At 40.8% G+C, this 20,255-nt stretch overlaps 1 protein-coding gene across 4 annotated transcripts in view; it reads left to right on the top strand.

The window, feature by feature from the left end:
- The window catches only part of ADAMTSL3 (ADAMTS like 3), a 170,465-nt gene that overhangs the window by 133,667 nt on the left and 16,543 nt on the right, over positions 1-20,255 (top strand). For all 4 annotated transcript variants that reach the window (XR_013184084.1, XR_013184083.1, XM_077185255.1 and 1 more), the window contains exons 17-23: positions 2,949-3,078; positions 4,116-4,308; positions 4,831-5,010; positions 5,765-5,918; positions 10,197-11,277; positions 13,294-13,421; positions 13,794-13,922. Coding sequence is in view for 2 of the 4 variants with exons in the window: in XM_077185255.1 (XP_077041370.1) it covers positions 2,949-3,078; positions 4,116-4,308; positions 4,831-5,010; positions 5,765-5,918; positions 10,197-11,277; positions 13,294-13,421; positions 13,794-13,922 (1,995 nt within the window). In the remaining 2 variants the exon portion in view is untranslated. The remainder of the gene's footprint in view (positions 1-2,948; positions 3,079-4,115; positions 4,309-4,830; positions 5,011-5,764; positions 5,919-10,196; positions 11,278-13,293; positions 13,422-13,793; positions 13,923-20,255) is intronic.

The following is a 20,255-nucleotide window of genomic DNA, read 5'->3' as shown; positions in this document are numbered from 1 at the left end:
AATGTTCTTCCTCTTCCAGGTATAGAGAATAGATTCACCTTTTTAACATTTGTGCAGCAACTTTCCACCCCCATTTTCTTTGTACTTTAAAAATGCAGGAAGAGAAATTCTGGGCTTAATTCAAGCATTTTGCTCTTTTAAAACAGCTTCAAGCACTGTGTATTTCATTGCACAGGAAAGATTGTAGAAGAATGTAAATGTATGTGGTTTGAATGCTGGGTTAAAATAGAAAATATTCTATTTCACTGAATAGTAGGGTAATTACTACAATAGTGCATCAGATTACTGTAAAAATACTTAATGCTCCCTGCTGCATACATAATGTTTTAGTTAAATTATCTACTATGTTTATATTATAAGCCAAGAAAGTCATACATATAAAACTTTGCTTGTTTGAATAATAGATTTTTCCATTTTCCAATCGACATAGAATAAGTTTATCAGCGATTGAAGTACCCAGCTAATGGAAAATTATACTTTGGGGTGAGAAATCTGATTAATTGTAAAGACATTTTGACAGTTAAGTTCAAGCAAATTTAACATCAATTAGGTGCAGTTATTTATTGAATAGAGTTCTTGAACTGTGAACGAAGGAACAGGAAGGACTTCGTGGTGGGTTTTTAACAACTCTTTAGTATCCATTTTGTACTTACAGCATCAAAACAGGGTGCAAGTTTCCTTTCATTGAGGCCCCTGTGGGGAAGAATTGCTAATGCAGTTTGTGCTCTGTACTCCAGTCAAATGAAAAACACACCACATATCAGCATTTTCTTCTCTTAATGTGATTAAAGCTCTACAGGTCCTGCTGCAAGGCAGGAACCCCTTAATGAACTCCAGGTGCCAATTTGTAGACAGACCCCATCACCTGCTATGACATGCCTCTTGTTCATTTGGCTGGCCAGTTTAGCTTACACAACACCAACATAAAAATTTCCCATGACATTATTGCCAATTTAGATGGTCTGAGGGGAATTTAATTTCATTCCCCTCCTTTGTGTGAGATGTTAAGACAATTCTATGTGGTACAACCTGCTCCAGAGCATCACCTTGGAGCAAGGTTTTCTCACAGCAACACAGGGAGCAAAGCTAAAGTGTGGTAGCATAGGGTAGATTATGACCTAAAATATAGATTGTATGGATGCTTGGCATGGATTTTATTACTTGTCTGGTAAGGCAAATCTGTTTCTGTCAGAACCCAACCCTAAATGCTTCCTTCTCTCCTGCAGACAGTCAAATGTGCATTTCCTATGCAAGGGGAAAGGGAAGCTGCTCCTGTTAAGCAAACACTTGAGGATTGACTTCAAAGAAAGCTTTTGATTCCCCAACTTCTATAAGAAAAATTATGTTTATTGCTTTGTCATCTTTGGGCATTTTCATGCCTGTTTTGCCATTATGGTATTTGTTGTTAAATATTTATTCTCAGCCTGACTAGTAAAGTAGTTTTCCTACAATGTGTGTATGTTCTACATTAACAGAATTATCAATACTTTGATTGAAGAGAACTGAATAGGTTGTCAATCATATTTAAGGTCAGCTCTTTTGTTCTATAAAAATTCATCACTTTGTAGATGTAGTCAAAACATTTATATAACAAGGGCTTTCTGAACTGCAAATGAGTCCCAGAGGGGATCTCAAGGTGTACCAGAGAGCCTGAGAGAAATTGGAATTTGTGTTATTCTGAAAATTGCTACTGGTTTACCCCTGCTGAGGTGTCTGAAGTAGTTGGACTGGCTTAAGTGGGACTGTGGCCTGGGCTGGCTAACACACTGGACTGAATCAAAATTGCTTATAGATGGAAGGAACATCTTTGGTTTATGAAAAAATGACAGTGCTTGTGTACAGGAGAGAAATGTTGGCCTGGGGGTAGAACTTCCTGTCTCAGCTATTCCAGCCCCCTGGAATTAAAATGGCTGGTGGTCAGCAATATCCTTACAAAAATTACTGAAGATAAGTGAAAGACAAAAGGGAATGGAATTTAAATTCTATTAAACTGGCTCTTCAAGAGCTATTTTTACTTGGAAACGATAAAGGTATTTTATGATTTCAATTCATTTGTTCTGTAGGATTTGGATCATTAGCATTGCTTGTATAGAACAACCCTGATACACAGAATCCCCCAGGCACATCACAACCATCTTGTAATTTATGTGCATGTGAGTGAGCTTTGAAACTGAGCAAGGCTTTCATACTAAAAAATATGATATATAAAATTGGATAATTGCACAAGTTTAAAATAGAAGTAGTTCACTGAATGTGTATTCACTAAGCTGTCTTGTTCTAAAGGAAACTTATATTACGTTTCATTTTGCTCATAGAAATTTGAGCATTAGTAATCTTCCATGCTTTAGTAATAAGATCCAGGTAGCAAGAGCTGCAGATCAGAAGGTGCCAAGAATGGTAACTAGTCAGGAAAGCTCTAGGCTGGGTCAGATTTGCTGCCCTCAGCAAAACCATTGCATCTCTTGGCCACTGAGAATGGCTGACTAAACATAGAACATTTCTCCTGACTATAGCTTTGCAAGTTTTCTGCATTTTATAACAGTTTTTGCAGATCTTTAGGTTTTTATTAAAGGCAAGGTAAGTGAGAAGGAATCACTTTCACCTCAGTTTTGGCAATGGAAGTAGCAGCTGGTTTAGGATCATTACAGAACTAGTGGATGCAGCCTCTGGTAGTAGCTTGACAGAAAAGCCTGGGTTTTTATTGGTTTTCAGAGCAGTAGAATGTCAAATGATGACTTGTAAATATCACAGAAGTTAAGATATCATTAAAAAATATCTTTTGAGTATTAAATATATAAACTGTCTCTGCATTCCTTTTTGCTTGAGATGTTACTTTTAAGCCTGCTATCTAATCCAGTGCTTTTTTTACTGATTATTATTCAAGAGCAAGCTTGACAGAAATCTCCTCCATCTTCAGTGTTTCATGGGTGTTTTCCTTTCAAATGCAGGCACACAGGAAGCCATTGCCATGTGTCTGCACGTGGACACAAAACAAGGTGTCAGTGAAAGCCTGTGTGACAATTCCAAGAGGCCACCCCCGATGACTCGGACCTGCAACACGAAGCTCTGCCCCCCGAGGTACCCTGGAATAATGGAATTATGTGATGGCAAAGGAGGGGTTAATGGGACTTAAATAAACATTGCCTTTCTCAGAAAGGGTTCAGGTTGCAGGACTGTGGTCATGCTTTCGGGATGGAATTTCACTACTTCCGTTTTCAACAAGGTTTTGGGATTGGGGTGGTTTTTTGGTCTTGTTCACTCCTTTTCCACTCTTCATATCTCACTGATGAAATAGGGGACATTTTCTGAAATAAATCTCTTCCACGTTGAATATCTGCCAGAGTTGGAAAAAGAGCCTTAACTCTCCTAGTAGTAGAAGGAAAATTTTGAGGATATTTCACAAAATAAAAGCTGAGGATATTCACTTTTTATCTTTACTGAATTAAAAAAAATATGAAATCATGATTTAAATGCACCTCAATTTAATGCTTCTTTAGTAGCCTCATGTAGTTCTTATGTTTATTTGGAGATTCTGGGGAAAGAAAAAAAGCCAGTCTAAATCCCAGAAAACCTCTAGGTCTTTTGATCCCTTGAAAGGGCCGTATGTGAAATTTTGATGTGTTCTGACTTGTTTACCCATTTTTGATCTCCGACATCCCAGATCCTTTAAAAATTGTTTCTATGTGTTTGCAGGAACCTGCTCTTGCTAAATGTAGGGAACAAGTTAACAGGAACAGGATGTTTTATAGAAAACATACGCATCTAAAGGAAGTTTTCTAAATATAAGAAAGGTCTATTTACATATTTACATTTATCATTGTAAACATCAGCAGGTTGCCAACAGGCTGTTTTTAAGAGAAGCACTCTAAAGGTAAATACTGGAGTGAAATTTGTCTGAAAATGACTGTTTATTGCTTTATCGTTAATAAATTCAGCATTTTCTTGTTACCAATTTATACTTTTGTGCTCCGGCCAAACCAAAGGGGCGTTTTAGCCGTCGATCAATAACTGTGCCTGCAGCTGTGCTTTTTGCTGGGCTCTGTCTGGGTGAGAGTGCTCCTTGCCCAGGGTGAGGTGGGCTGCTGCAGGAGAGCTTTTGGTGTGTTTTGGGGCAGGTGGCAGAGCGGCCCCTGGAGCCGCTGCTCGGCGAGCTGCGGGGTGGGGATCCAGAGCCGCGCCGTGTCCTGCCAGCAGCCCGGGGCGCCCGCTCCTGCTGCCCACCAGTGCCACGAGCCAAAGCCTCCTTCTCTGCAAGCCTGCAACCAGATTGATTGTCCCCCTGCTTGGCACGCTGAGGAATGGCAACAGGTATGGCTGGGTCACGGGAAGAGTCTGAATGGGCTCCTCTGGCCAGGGACTTGACTTTTCTGCATGGAAGGCAGCTCCCGACCTTCTGTGGGTGTTTCAACTTCCATCATAGAACAAACTAAGCCAAAAGCACTGCTTTGGACTCCTGTGCTGATGAGTAATCACAGGATGAGGTGGAACTCCTTGTTAGGCTTTCAGGAAGCTGGATACCTGTTATTCCATACATTATCTCTCTCCCTATGCTCTCTAAACACTATAACCTTCTTTTCTTTTTTTGATGTATTAACTGGTGAGTGACATAGATTTATGCATAAGATGCATGTTTTTCTCTCAGATTTCTACTACTTCCATGCATTCAGTAGTATGCTTGACATATTATCTCCAGTTCTCATCTCCAATATATTAAATATTTTAACATTGAATTTTCCATGCTGCTTGATATCTCATTGAAAGTAGATGTCATTTTTCAGGGGCAGAGATGTCCATGCAGGTGTAAATGCTGTATTTGATTCTCCTCCTTAGTGTTCACGTACCTGTGGAGGAGGGATTCAGACCCGCAGGGTGTCCTGTAAGCAGCTGCTGACAGATGGAAGTTTCCTGAAACTCCCTGATGACACCTGCCAGGAACCCAAACTGCCAGCTAGTAAAGCCTGTGCAAAAGTTGATTGTCCTCCTCAGCTGGTCTTTGGAGAATGGTCCAAGGTGAGCAAACCTCAATGATGGTGAACCAAACCCCTCCGTTGTAACAAAAGCTCTGAAGGTTTCTGCCTGGGTCCATGAGCTGTTTGGAGCTGCCAGGGCAGCTGAAGCTGTCACAAAGCCTGTCCTGAACTAAACTGTGCATGCCTGCCTGCAGCCAGACTGACCACAGTGCTTCAGTCACTGCAGGCCATTGCATGCTTTCCACCAGACATGTGTGCTATCAATAATTTCATGGTACAGCTTCCAAAAAGCAAATCTTTGCATTATTCTGGAATACATCCTCCTCCTTTCCTGATTAATGCAAGCTTGCTACCGCTCCCCATTCAAAATGATTTAGAAAATTGAATTTAGAAGCTGCAATTACAGTTTCAGAGAGGGTTGAGAGACTTGCCAGAGACTGTTTAGAACCTGCTGAGTTGTTTCTCTCAGGTACCAGATCTCATTGCTCTGTTTTGCCCATGGCTGGGCATAAACACTGTCATGTTACTTTAATTCATGACTTGCTAGCTGGAAAAACTGTCTCTCTTATATTCTTATTGCCTGGAAAAGTGGAGAGAGTTTAATAACTAATATTACAGTCTAATAACTAGATAAAACAAGGATTCCTATGAAGTAGAGTGTGTGTACTCTTTCAGAACTAAAAAAAAAATTAAAAAAATATTAAAAGAAAACCACCACAAAACAAACTAGTTTAAAATTAGCATGTGTGGTGTGGAGCACCAAGTTTAGCTTGACTGCATCCTTCCTTTCACAGTGCTCAGTAAGCTGTGGTGTTGGAATCCAGAGAAGGAAACTTGCCTGCCAAAACCTCACAGCAAAGGGCCAATATGTCACATTAAATGGATCGATGTGCAGTTCTCTGTCTCCTTCACTGCTTGTAAGGTCTTGTCAGATGAATGCCTGCAACAGTAAGTATGTGAATTTATCTAGTTCCTTGCTGATTTGGAATGATCTATTTATAAGGAGAAATGTGTATGCACATTAATTCACTCATCTCCCTATACTATCACAACATAACTTGGCACTAACTGAGTGTCATAATTACTGTACCAGTAATAACAGGATTGCTTTTAGTTTTATTTCCACCACTCAAAAACAAAGGTTATGATCCCAAGAAGTAGTTTTTGAATATATATTATGGTGCATACCTCTCACCCTCACTCTTATGCACCATTTGATCTGATTTTTCCTTTATCATTTACACTATTCCAACTGGAAAAAAAGAGAAAAAAATTAATAAATTTAACATAAATTAGAAAGGACATTAGAAAAGATAAGAATCCAGTTTTGCCTTGTCTTTTCTCTGTATGTTTGTATTACACTGGACATTTTGCTTAACATGGTGGAATTCAAAACCTGAAACTCTGTGCCAGTGATAATTTTAGGTGTAATTTCTATCTCTCCCTGTAAAATTTACAATCTTGGCTTCATTAGCTGCACAGAGAATGGTGACAATACAGACATTATTTGAAAAATCTGATGTTTTATTACTGTCTATATAAGAATCTTTTCCAAAGGATTGTCTGTGGAAATTGTACAATTTGGGCACAATTGGGTTATGATACTGATGGTAGTTGCACTAATTGTTTAACAGTGATGGAAAACCCTCTGTGATACAGAGTGTGTTCAATTACATACACTAATTTAGAATAGGCAGATCTAAATGCAGGTTCCTTATGTGTGAACCTGTGCTCCTCTTCTTTTTAATGGAGAGTATTGGTTTGCAGATTTGGGGAGCAGGGTGCTGAGAGGACAGGGAGAAAAAAGAGTTTTTAGTTTTGAGCTGGGGGAAAACAAAAAGCCTTTGTCAGTGGCCTGGTTCTGATCACAGGTCAGATATAACCATGTTTTGACTCAACTCACAGTGTTGTGAAAAAATAGCTACTTCATACATTTTGAAGCTTTGCTTTAAAAATTATTCACAAAACAACATAAGAAATAGAATAATTACTGATTCATACATAATATGAAACTTCTTTTCCTGGCCTGCATTTCAGATTAACATGCCAAAATCCTGAGGTTCAAAACTCCACTTAAATAAAGCCCTGTGGACTTTCAGGAATGTCCTTGGCATAAGGTTTAATAAAATATTTTGAGTTGCATATCTATCTGAATTTAATTAATTGTGGATAGTTGAATGGCAGTGGAGCTGCTTTGCAAGTTGCTTAGTTCAGACTGATATTAATGTTACCATGTCAGCTTCCAGCACAGTGCCTAGAGAGCAGCACACAGGGCTGCAGAGGGAGCAACATGGGCCAGAATGGGAGCAGATCAAAGCCATAAAGAGAATCACTGTCCTCTCCCTGCATTTCCACCTCCCTGAGGAGCAAGGGAGCCTTTGCAGCTCAGATCTGCCTGGGGATTCTCTCACATGCAGCAGGAGGGCAGGGGAGGGTGGGAGGCTGCTCCACACCTGCAGTTCCTGCTTGAATCTTCCAGAAGGAGCCAGGGCTGGGACAGCAGCAGCCTTTGGATTCCCAGGAACATGCAGGAGGCATCTCCTCTGCATCTACATGTCCTCTGTAGGACAAGGAGTGATGTGGATGGGTGAGGAGCAGTGTGGTGTGTGTGCTGTTGGGGGTTCTTGCCTTGGAGAGCACTTTCTAAGTCTCCCTCCTCAAGGTGATGCTTCTGTGGCTCACATGAGTGCCTTTTTTACTGTCTCATGACAATGCTGAGTCATTTTAGACTTAATCTTTTACCCTGAGACTGGTAATTGTGGCTGTTTTCTGACTTAGGAGTGCTTATTAAGTAGAAACATTCCTGACTCCGGGCTCTGAGAAATAGGAAATAACACCAGTCTAGCCCTGAGGTCACCAGGATCTGAAACCCAGCTGAAGCTGTTCAGGACCATTACAGGTCACAAATGCAGATGGATTTCTACCAGGTGATAATGAGGTCCAAAGGCTCCAGCACATATTCCATAAGATTTACCTTTACCCTCCCAAACAGTCCATTACCTCAGCAGCTGCAAGATTGAATGACAGTAAGGACCTAGAGAATGCAAAGTTATGTGGCCTCATACATTCATGTGACCTTATATATTTATATGGCCTGCCATCCACAACTCTGAACTTTGTTTCACTCTCAGCCTTGCTCACCAGTCACCAGTAAAAATACACACACCTTTTAGTGTTGAGCTGCTAATGAGAGTTAGTGGTCTGTCTTTTTTAAAGAAATGAAATGGATGAGACTTGTTAACATATTTATAAGTATACACTGGGTTTAATTCTAAGCTGGAATAACTAGTGTAAACAGACCACAGCCTGAAGTATTTTAATTTGTGTGTTTAAAGTTACACTTACTGTGTCTGTAAGTTGGATTTTGGAAATAGAATATTTAATACTGGAACGCTTCCCTGAAAAGAAATATTTGGGGCCCAATAACTTATTAAAAACAGGACACTACTTTAATAATTTTAGTAAACTGAGTGCCTAAAACAATTTAATTGTTGTACCATGTGAAACGGTTGAGGGAACCTTGTGTCTGGATAACAAATGCCGATTTAAAAGCTGTGTAATTGTGAAACCATGATATCCCCACAGGTCTGAACTCATTACCCAAAACATTGAAAATAACCATTTTGTTTTATAAGCATAAGAACGCACTCCAGGGTGTAGTTCCTATAGTGTACACACTTATTGAATGCTTGAAGCATTTAGCTTTTCACCTATTTCTTCACAGCATATTTGTAGCACATGTATACACAGTTTTTCGGGTATCATTTCTGTGCCATCAGCCTAGTTGTCTTTTTATTTAAGTACCTCCCAAGTGGAAAAGCAGCACCGATTTCAGATTCAGACGAGCTGAGAAATGTTTTGATCCCTGTGTCCATTTCCTGGCCATCAGCTCCTTCTGCGGGCTCTGAGTTTTCTCTCCGTCACATACCAAAGCGCTGGGTCACCGAGCACTGCGGGGCTGTTTTCTAGCACCAGCAGCGTTGTTTCCCGACCCTTCCCGTGCGGCCGATCGGACCCGGCCGGGCAGGGCTCGGGGTGTGCGCGTCCCTGTCCTGCCGCGCTCGGTCCCTCCCTGCCCGGCGCTCCCAGCCGGGCTCGCTCCGCCGATCAAAGCGGGCGCTGCTGCCGCCAGCGCTGAGTCAGCACAGCGGCATCCCGAGCTCTGCATCCAAAACACCCCTGTGCCTCCCAGCTCTGCTGGGAAAGCCTGCCGTGGTGCTCTTCATCCAGGCAGCTCCCCAGAAACCTTCCAGCATCTTCATCCAGGCAGCTCCCCAGAAACCTTCCAGCATCTTCATCCAGGCAGCTCCCCAGAAACCTTCCAGCATCTTCATCCAGGCAGCTCCCCAGAAACCTTCCAGCATCCAGGTGCCTGTAGTTCAGTGCAGGAGCAGTTTCATAACACCCTGTGTATCTATACCCAACCTGCACAAAGCTTTATGCTGTTATTGCCTGCTTTTGTAATTCATCTGATCGCTCTATTCAGCCTCTCAAAATTCTGCCTTATTTCTCTCTTCCCTCGCTTCCCTCCCTGCCTTCTTGGCACAATACTGTCAGCAACTCATCTTTCAACCCTAATGAATTACCCTTAGCGTGTGATTACAGGGTGGCTTTGCCTGTTCCATGTGCTGTGTCTTCACTGACTGTTTCTTTCACCTCCTGCACTGCTATCAGTTTGGCTTGACTCAGGCAACCAGCACAGCCAGCCAACATTTTAAATAAGAGTCAAGGGGAGCCTTACATTTTGGATAGATTTTGTTTTATTTAGGTCATTCTGCACTCAACAGTGCTCAAATGTGGGGAAAGTGATAATGTGTTCACATTTTTTTAATTTGTTTTTTTCATTTCCATCATGCCTAGCCTTTCTGAGGCAGCTGTAGGAAATATAACTGGAATATGAACATATACATGGAGTAATATATAGTATGTGTACATATCCTTTCATATATGTGTTCACTATCTACCTCCTTTGCATAGGTATATGGATCCTTTTCTTGTTAGGAGATCTGGGGAAGAAGCAATAGAATTCTTGGCCAAAGCAAGAGAATGTTATGGTTTCATGTTGTTCATATTTTTGCATTTTTGTGACTCAGATAAAAGCTCTGTGTGTTGCAGTCTGATTTGAACAAAGTCAGGAAAAGCTCTTTCAAGCATTCTGTGAAAAGCAGATTTTGTAAGCATGACTGCCAATGACTAGATGCTTTTCAACACATTGTTTTCTTGCAGAGATCAAGCCCAAGCTTCCAGCGAAGTTTTCTGCCCATGGACCTCAGATTGTCAGCATTCACCGGGTTTATATTCAGACACGGCCAGAGAAGCGCATTAACTTTACCATTGGAAGCCGAGCCTACCTACTCCCAAAAACATCTGTGGTCATTAAGTGCCCCGTGAGAAGGTTCCAGAAGTCCCTTATCCGCTGGGAGAAGGATGGGCAGCACTTAGAAAACTCCAAAAGGCTTGGCATCACTAAGTCAGGCTCGCTGAAAATCCACTGCCTGGAGGCTGCGGATATCGGTGTGTACCGGTGCATCGCGGGCTCTGCGCACGAGACCTTTGTGCTCAAACTCATCGGGACTGACAACAGGCTCATCGAGCCCCCAGCCCCTCCAAAGCAGCCCAGCCAGCCCAGCCACCCAGATCACAACGAAGCCAACAGCCTCGGGGCCAAATGGCACAAGATGAGCAAAATGTGGCAAATGTGGAGCAAGAAGAACGAGCTCTACCTGGGTGACAGGCAAGTCAATGATCAGCCGTTCCTGAGGAACCTTGGGAGCTTTGGGAGCAATTCAGCAGAAGAGTTCAGCTCTCGAGAGTTCAGGAACAGGCGCCTGGAGGCTGCAGTTCTCCAGGGTGCCTACAGCATGGACACGGCTCAGTTCGAGGAGCTCATGAGGAACATGAGCCAGCTCATTGAAACTGGAGAAGTCAGCGATGACCTGGCATCCCAGCTCATCTTCCAGTTGATTGCTGAATTATCCAGACATCCACAACCAACTGCTGAAAAATGGAAGGGGGCCCAGGATGAGAAAGTTCCCTCGAAACTCCCAAGCAAATTGCCAAACGAATCCGAACGTTTCAGCACAAAAGCGGTTGATAAGTTAATGTTTGACCAGAAGGTTCCAGTTATTATGAGGCAAAAGGAAATTCCTCAAGTTTCCTTCAACAAAACAGTAACTGTACGAATTGGAAATACAGTTTTTCTGACCAAGAATACTCATGCTGTCAATCTACTGTGTGAAACAGCTGGTATGAGTGAAGTGAAATATACTTGGACAAAAGATGGCGAGACATTAAAAGCCTCTGCAAAGTAAGTAAATAGCTTCTCTTTTACTTTTGAATGACTTACTATGGCGCTGTCGACGGAAAAAATCCACCCTGCTGTGCAATATTAGAACGTACTGTTGTAAAAATGAGATAAGCATGGCCACTGGGCCTGCCATCTTTCTAGTAAAGTAATTTATTTTTATTCTTTCAAGTGTCTGTCACGTTGTTTGGCTTTACTGAATCCAAGTGTTTGGCCATTTCCAGGATACTACATAGGACGATTTACTATTTTTATAAGGTGAAGTGTTTTGGATGTCCTGGCTGTATTTTTTGATCTGCTTTAATCATTTCAGCTGTGTCAGAAAAAGAGCAGATTTACCCTCAAATTAGAGAGGCTATTGGATTCATTCAGATACTAAATACAGTGGGAACACATTAAAAACATCTGTCATGGTATAGATGAAAAGGAGTCTTAGCTCTTACTCATTTTAAGAAGGGAAAATATCAATAGTACCCACACCATTCTTCAACACACTATTTAAGTATTCCTGGAGCTGCATAACTTCAGTTGAAAAAGAAAAATATGAGCTTTTATGGATGTTTTTCAATACTTTAAAATATTTCTGTTGAGGACAGTGAAATTCAGAATAATAAAGAACCTGTATTACAATCGCATTTGAGAGTGACAAATGAGTACAGCAAGCTGTCACAATCAGATATTTGCTCAAGACTGAACAAATACTTCAGTGTTGATAAATTAGAAGCTCACCTGGTAATATCAACATTAACTTTGTGTGTGAGCCTCTTGGAATTATAGCTAGCTCTTGAGTAATGAAAAAACTGGTTCTGAAATGATAAAGATGCTTTTGGATATTTCTCAACATATTTAACTGATTAAATGCACTGCCAAGAAAAATATATTTCTGCAGGGCTATCAATTAAAGCAAAGACACCCAAACTAAATCATTTTAAAATTGAAAATGTTTTTGGAATCATGTGGCTCCCACCAGTTAATAAACACCAGTTATGTTTATTTTGTGAAATGTGCATCATTTTCCATTAATTTGTAGCAAGTGATACTTCAATTTTTGTGGACATGATGGTGTCTTGTTTATTCATGAGTATGTTTGCTTCCTAATTTCAGCCCAGATTGATATTCTTGCTCTTAACTCATATATTAAGCAAAGTAGGTTTATTTCCTAATTTTTTTCCTAGTAAGGTTTCCTATATACAAATCTATATATATGTGTGTGGATCCAAAAGTGATGTTAATAGCATTGCATCTGAAAGAGTGTGAGGAGGTAAATGGTTTTTATCTGTCAGGTTTGTTAAAAAGGATAAACTCGAGCCATGCATGAAATGGCTTGTTTTGTTGAGATACAAGTGTTTTTAATATTAATTTTTGTTAATCTATTATGTAAATGTATTCAGTTGGGGAAATAAACAGCTGCAGGTTTTTGGGCTGTACTGGGTGTATGGCAAGTCATGTAACTTAGGGCTGAGAGATGTAACAGAGGAGAAAAATTGTTATTTTCAGCCTCTGCCCTAAGATGTGATCCTCCTCACAGAACAGGCAAGGCACTCAAGACACCTGTGAGGTTTTGGTGGAAGACTTTAGCTTCAATGATGACATTTTAAAAAAGCCCCAACAACCCCAACCTCATTGTAATTTGAAAGTCAGATCAGGCCATAGTTTTGTGACTTCCCCAATCCTGCTGAAAACCAAGCTTGCTCCGGAGAGATCGATTTCTTGCCAAGCCTAATACTTTTAATTGTGGTATTCTGATTTATTCACACTTTTGTGCCCAGGGGATCCTGGTTTGTGGTAGCAAACTCACTGCCCTTCCAAGGGCTGCAAGTGAGCAATCCTCCCTGAGTGTATCCCTGAGTGCTCCCCTTCTGCCACCAGAGAGGAGGCAGAGCTGGGACTGCCTGTGCTGCCCTGGGTCTGCAAACTCCTAAAACGGAGCTTTGCTGCTCCATCTGTAACTATTGCAAGGGCATTCAGCTGGGTTTGTCTCAGGGTAGTAACCCTTGTGTTTCCTTGGTTATTGTGCAGGGTGATCCTGGACACCACCGGAAGAGTGCAGATTCGGAATCCTACTCAGAAGGAGCTTGGTACCTATGGATGCCTGGTTGTTAATGACTCTGGTTTTGACATGGAAACATCACTGCTGTTGCGTGCAGGTAAAACAGTGGCATTCCACAAAACCAGCCTTTTACACACAGACACACACACACATAAATATATATATATATACACAAATACACACAGACATATATATGTGTGTATAAATATATGCATTTAAACACCCATGCCCACTGCAATGAGAAATAGTTTCTCTTATTGAAACTCTGCCTGATTTAATAGGCAGCAGTAAGATGGTCTTGCTGCTCTAAAACCACAACAGGTGTGAACTCAGTCCACCTGTATCTGTCCCACCTGTCTTTTCTGGCTGCTGCTTTGCAGACTGAATTCTGTTCCAAACATGATGAATTTAAATACAAGATCTATGTTTAGAAGTTAAATAAAGCTTTACTATTCCTTTCATTTCAAAGAGGTGCCTGTCATCTTGTCCTCTGTGTTAAATATGACAAATCTGGAAGCCAGCAGTTTCTCAGCAGTTGTTGGAGGTACAATCGTGGCAAGAATTGGAGCAAATATTTTGATTGAATGTCCAGTGAAAGGTAAGTAAGAGCTGGACTGACATTGCTTGTAATGTTGGGATCAGAAATTTACCTTCTATCTTGGAATAAATTACCAGTGAAGGCTGAAAATCATTGATAATTAATGTTTTTTTTATTAGGCATGTCACCCACACCAGACCTATTTCTTTTCTGCCTGTCACTTCAATTTACATACACATTTGTAGGTTCAGGGTTTCCCTAAAAGGGCTTTCTTTCCAAGAAGTGGTCTAGGGCTCCACTGGAGAGCTTAAAGCCCACCAGGGTGAGAGGCTGTCCTGCTGCAATAGCGAGCATGGCCAGCTGACTTGCTCATCAAAGAACTTTCCTTACCCCTGTTGGAGATGCACATCTGTCTAGACTATTGTTAAAACTGAAAATGAAATCTCCAGCTGTAGCCTAATAGAACTTTAAACCTGCTGGTGAAGTAAACTCACCTTTTAGATCCATCAGTCTGCAGCTGCAGTGAGGAAACAAAGGAAAGTGCCGAGCTATGAGAGAATACAGATATTTTCTAGCTCAACATCTGTGGAGGAAGAATAATATCAATCAGAATTAACATGCATTAAGCAGTTCACTGCTGCATTTTACTTTCTAACCCTTTGCTGGAAAGGTACCTATTTTCTTTTTAATCTTGCCATTGCTATCTGTGAGGTTTCAAGTGTAATATTTCAGTCACAGCAGCACTATTCTGTCAAACATTTAATAAGCTGAGCTCAGCCTTTTGTGAGGATGATGTGTGAAAGTGCAAATAACCACGAAGGTTGCAAGTGAGTGCAAAGAACGACCTCAGAGCAGCCAGTGTGTGCTGCTCACATTTATGTGCTGGGAAATGCATATCAGAGGGTGTTGATACTGAACCAGGGTAGTGATAGAAATATATATATGCAAATAGCTCTGCATACAATAGTGGCGCCAGGCTGACATGTATTAGGACATGTGGCTCTGCTATTCACTGTTATACCAAGGCTAATTCTTTGATGAAGTAATATTTTCCAACTATAGTTTGGCAACTCCTTGTATAACTGACCTACATCTCAAATTCAGCAGAGAGTTCATGTCACACTGTTAATATTAATATTGTTAGGATGGGTAAGCAGTTAGCAATTTAAATATAAATTAATATTTTCACATGGGACTGTAGATTTCCAAATGCTTTAGAATTGTATATATTGGTGAGCCAAACTTTAGTTATGCTGAGACACCAGTGTTGACTTAAAAAATGATTTATCTAATTGCTTTATTTCCTGTCACTGCCAAGGAAGTAAGTATTACTGTTTGTGAATAAAATAGAGCTTGCATGTCTTAAAATGTCACTTAGTCTGGAAGCAGAAAAACTTTTGCAATGATGTAAGCAGAGTTTTCCTGTTCTTCTTTCCTTAATGGAAAGTAATAAACCACTGGTTTCAGAAGATTGAATTTAATAGCACCTTATGCTGATAGGTTTGTCTGATGGGTGGGACCCAAAAATGTGTCCATTTGCAGTGTAGGAGGATGAGAACTTCACTGTGAATGCTGATAAAAGATGATGTGAATGATCTGACCTGCAAAAGTAAGGATAACAGGGCCCTTGGCTGGATCTGCAGCACCTCTTCCTCGCTGCCCTTCCTCCTGACTGCTCTGCAGAGGATGGGTTTGCTCTGGGAGTTTGACTGAAACATCACTGGATGAGCCTTTGTGTTCTCCATGTTCTCCATGCCAGGAGTTTATTCAGGATCCTTCCACACAGACATTGCTCATGCAGATTTCTCACTGGGGTCACATCTGGTCTTTGGGACTCCTGCTAGCCCCCAGAATAGTTCTCCACAAGAAGAACCATCTAGTGAATAAAGTGTTTGTGTGTGTGAAGAGTATCAGTGCCATGTCAGTAGTAGAATTATTACTTTTAAATTTCTTGGCTGCTGTGACCTCTGAGGGTTTTTTCCTGTAGAATGAATAACCTAAAGGACCTTTTTAGAGTTGTTCAATCTGTAGTTTCTTTGCAAAGAAATTGACCTCTTGAAGATGTAATCTTTAATATTTTGTGCAGTATTGGCCTTTTGGGTACAAGTTTTTTTTCAAATTTGGTTCTTTTACCCTTTTGAAAGCCTTTCTCTCACACTCCAAAAGTGATATTGAGATTGAAAAAAGCCCTTTGAATTGCTGAAGACCAATGTGTCCTAGTGAACAGAGGAGCATCAAAGAACAGAATAAGAAAAGTTAGCTGAACTGTACAAACTGATGGTTTCTCTTTCTTTTCTCTTTTTAGTTTATAACAAGACTATTTTTCCACTAATTATAATAAACTCCCTTTTATAGCTCCCACACGAGCATGTGTTAGAAGATATTCATACATTCTGGGTAGATTCATATTCCATTCTTACAGCCAAGACCTTTTCAATCAACACACATGGTATAAATATCAATACTGATTGCTCCAAATTGCTCTTGGATAACATTTATTGTATTTGCAGAAAAAACCGTCTTGTGATTATTGCTAAAGTAAACTAAAACTGTCAGACTCCATTTGTTGTAAAAACTTTGAAAGTTCTAAGTTGAAGTAGAATAGAGGGAAGAGTGGAAATGTGAATAAAATGTGCATTGTCTGCCGCTTGCTGGTGAGAGCAGGGAAGTGACACACACCGAGCTGAGGTTGTTTACACTTTGCAGCTCTGAAATATCTTGGCACACAGGCCTTGAAAAGTAGAATCTGCACCTTCATCCAAATTCTGCATTCCTATGAATATATTTTGGCTCTCTAATAATAACATACTGATAAAAAATTGTGAGAAATACACAAAGCATGTTGTATCTTTTTGCACAGAATTTTCACAAAGGTGGACCGAGTATTTGCTGTCAGTGTTGGAAGTTGAAACAGGTCCAGAAAAATCAAGATTTTGATTTTTCCATCTGTTGCTTCATTTGCTCACACTATTCCAAATGTAACTGTGATGCTGTTCTTTGTCTTCTATGCTTAACCCGTTTAGAAAACATCAGTGAAGAAATATAGAAGTTTAATACGTAGGATTTGGGCTCCTCATTTATTTTAGGGTTTTTTGTATGTTCTAAAGGATATTATTAATAGATTTAAAAAGTTTAAAGGAGTGTGTACAGATTTATTTTATGAGGAAGGAATGACTGAATTTATAATTAGTATAATAGAAGGAAAATCTTTTGTTCTTATGCTTTTTACAGTAAGTGCTTCTTCATTAGAGTTTTTGTTGGGATCAGGCTGAAACAGGAAGGACTGAAAGATGTTCAAAAGCTAAATTGTGCTTTGCTTTGTGTCTTGTAATAGTCTGGGGACCTAAAAACTGAATCCCTTTGGATATGACTAAACTGAAGGGTGTGCCTGGGGACTGTACCTGGCATTTTGGGCAGTATGGGCTGAGGGTCCAGGCAAGATTGACTGCATGGTCCAAAGCAACCCTCCTCCAAACACACACTGAGGGTCTTTTGGGACATTGGTACCTACCAGGTCTCTGTAAGAACACATTCCTGAGGCCTTCTACTCCTTTCTGAGGCAGATAGAGCCTCAGGGAGGTGGGGGAAATCCATACATTGAAATTGTTTGCAGCACTGATTCTTTTTTTTCCCTCTCACGGCTTTGCTGATTTCAAAAGAAATTTCCTTTAAATTTCTAGTTCAGGAAGGGTTAAGATGGATTGTGTTAGAGGAAGGTAAAATTTCAAATACTTCATACTTCAGTCTGCAAAAAGCTGTTGAGAAGTTGCCTAGGCCAAGTTTAACAAATTCTAATTACAAAAAGGAAGAGGTTGCCTCAGTGGTTTGCACCTGATTAAATGACTGAGATGAAGAAGTGGTTGAATTTACAGTGAAGAGAGAGTAGGGTGCCCCAAAGGCTGTTTTGGGATCTTTGATGCTTAACATTTTTATAAAAGTTCTCAGAAGGAATCAGATCAGTTTGTTGACTAAAACTGCGAAGAATAAAGATTTATAAAGGCTAATGGATCTAAAACCCCCTGCAAAGAGTTGCAGCAGGATGATCACACAAGTAACATTTAAAAGCTAGATGAGCTCAAAGGATGTTCAAAGCTGATATTTGCAGAATAAATGTGTACATATAGAACAAATAACATTCAAGGCAGACAAGTGCATGTGGCAGTCAGAGAAGGGCCTGTGCAGTGATGGTTCTCAGCTCCATGGAGCACCAAAATGCCTGCTGGGTGCTGTCCAAACCACAACTAATGGCAGAGGAATGGATGAAATAATAGAAAATATAAATGGGCCATTCTTTGAACCTGTGGTGAATCCTGTTTGCAACTTGCTGACCTCATCTCAAAAATGATATAGTAGAGCTGGAAGAGGTAGAGAGAAGAGCAGTAGAGGAAACAGGCATGAGCTAAAGGCTGCTTCTGGAGGGTATTTTGAGGAAGGGCTGTTCAATAAGTGACATGATTTTTGTGCCCTGCCTACACACCCCAGGTCCCCGTTGTTGGACAGAAAATGCAGAGTTAAGTGGACTTCAAGTCTAACTAAGGATAGCAATTCTTGTGTAGTGCTTTGATTTCTGATAAAATCATATTTTTGAAGTCCATGTGTATGTATCTATTTTATGATGACAAACATCTGATGATCAAGTGTGATCCCTGGTGATGCAGCGCTGTTATTCAGTGAAGTGAAAGTACAATTATATAATTACAGCAGCTGGGTAAACCAGTCTCTGCTAACAGTGCTGAATTGTGGAAGTGTCCTAATGCACACCAACTGAGTCTTTGTTGGGGATTCACTGCACAATTCACTCTAGCAGTCATTAGTAGCTAAATACAGTTGCCTTACTTTAAATGCCTGATTTTGAAAAATATTAGCCTTAAACTCCTACAGCTGGAAAAAAGATTAAGTTTTCTTTGACAGCCAGAGAGCTAAACAGAACCTGACAGAGCCATGGCAAGAGTGGGGTGGGAAGGGGTCTTGCTTTGGGAACCTGTCTAAGGAGGTCACCAGATGTTGGTAAGAATACCTAAATCCTGCCAGATCCTGCTGCCACCTAGGAAGAGGGGGGTGCTGCAAGGCTGGCAGGAAGCAGGAGAGGCTTTGTAAGGTTGCCAGAGAAGGGGCAGAGTCAGAGGGCAGGCTGGGGATAACACTGAGTGCCAAAATGTCCCATGCTGGGTTATTCCTGGTGAAGCTGGCAAGATTGATCCAGGTAATTTCAGTAGCAGCAGGCTTAGGCTTTTCAGGGTTCACTGGAAGTTGATTGCCCAAGGATAACTCAGATGAATCTAAAGGCAGTTTGAGAATTCTGCTGGAGGAAATAGAAAGGTGTAGCAGAGGAAGCAACTGCTGTGTAGGTTATGCTCAGTGCACTGGAGGTGTTGGGGTGTGTATGGTAAATAAAATCAGGTGGCATTCATTGTGTGGGTATAGCTGACCCAGAATTGATTCCTCTGAAAGGCAGACATGCAAATTTAGCCACTGAAATAAGGTAAAGTTCTAGTGAAGTGCAGTAAAATGTGCTTTGTGCCAGCACAGTTCTGCCTTGCTCTTGAATGGGAAACTCAGAATACTTTATGAGATCCTACGTAGCTGGGGGAGGAATTTCTGAAGACATATCCAGTGTTTTAGAGCAGGTAGTTAGTAGGCCAAGGTTTTTATGGTGTGTAATATTTCACAGGGCTTTCAAGGTTGGAGGAAATTTGTTTTTGAACACTGAATATTTTAAGGGCACCCTATAGTGCAGATTCCTTTTTTTTCTCTTTTTTTAAACACGTGTTTTGCAGTCCCATCCGGAGCTAGAGTTTTTTTCCATAACATTTGCTGTCCCAGGGCCACTCATGGTGGAAAATGACTTTTTTCATGGAACATTGAGTATTGTAGAGCTGCTCCAGTGCTAGTGGAAAATAACCTGTGTTTGAGGTCAGAAAAATAGATTAAACTAATTTTAAAGTTTTATAGCCACTTGGGTCTATAGAAGAACTTTTTAAGAGGATTTAGATCCGTTGTAAGAGTAAGATTTGCATTTTCAAGGTTTTTTGAAAACTAAGAAGGCCTGAGTTCAGGAATGCATCTTTGTTCATGAAGGACAATTACAGCCATCCTGAATTTTAAGTATGTGTTTAATTGCATTCCCTGATAGGGATGGATTTAGTCTCATGCCTAAGTGATTTCCTGACTTGGAGCTGTAGGATATAATTGTTGGATTGTGCTGCTCTCTGGATCCAGTGACTGATCTCCCATTGAACCCTGGGGATCTTTACTGCACTCAGGGATTCTGAGCCTTTGGCACTTTGGGGGAGTTGAGTCTTTGGGCTCATCCTCAGCTGCATCTGCATGGAGATGGGGTAGGAAGGAAACAAAGGTGGCTACAGGCCATCTATCCATCTTCCTCCTTCCCCT

Source organism: Agelaius phoeniceus, chromosome 13, assembly GCF_051311805.1.
Source record: "Agelaius phoeniceus isolate bAgePho1 chromosome 13, bAgePho1.hap1, whole genome shotgun sequence".
NCBI lineage: Eukaryota > Metazoa > Chordata > Aves > Passeriformes > Icteridae > Agelaius > Agelaius phoeniceus.
The sequence above is the reverse complement of the archived record's forward strand: the minus strand, read 5'-3'. Positions and strand labels throughout refer to the sequence as shown.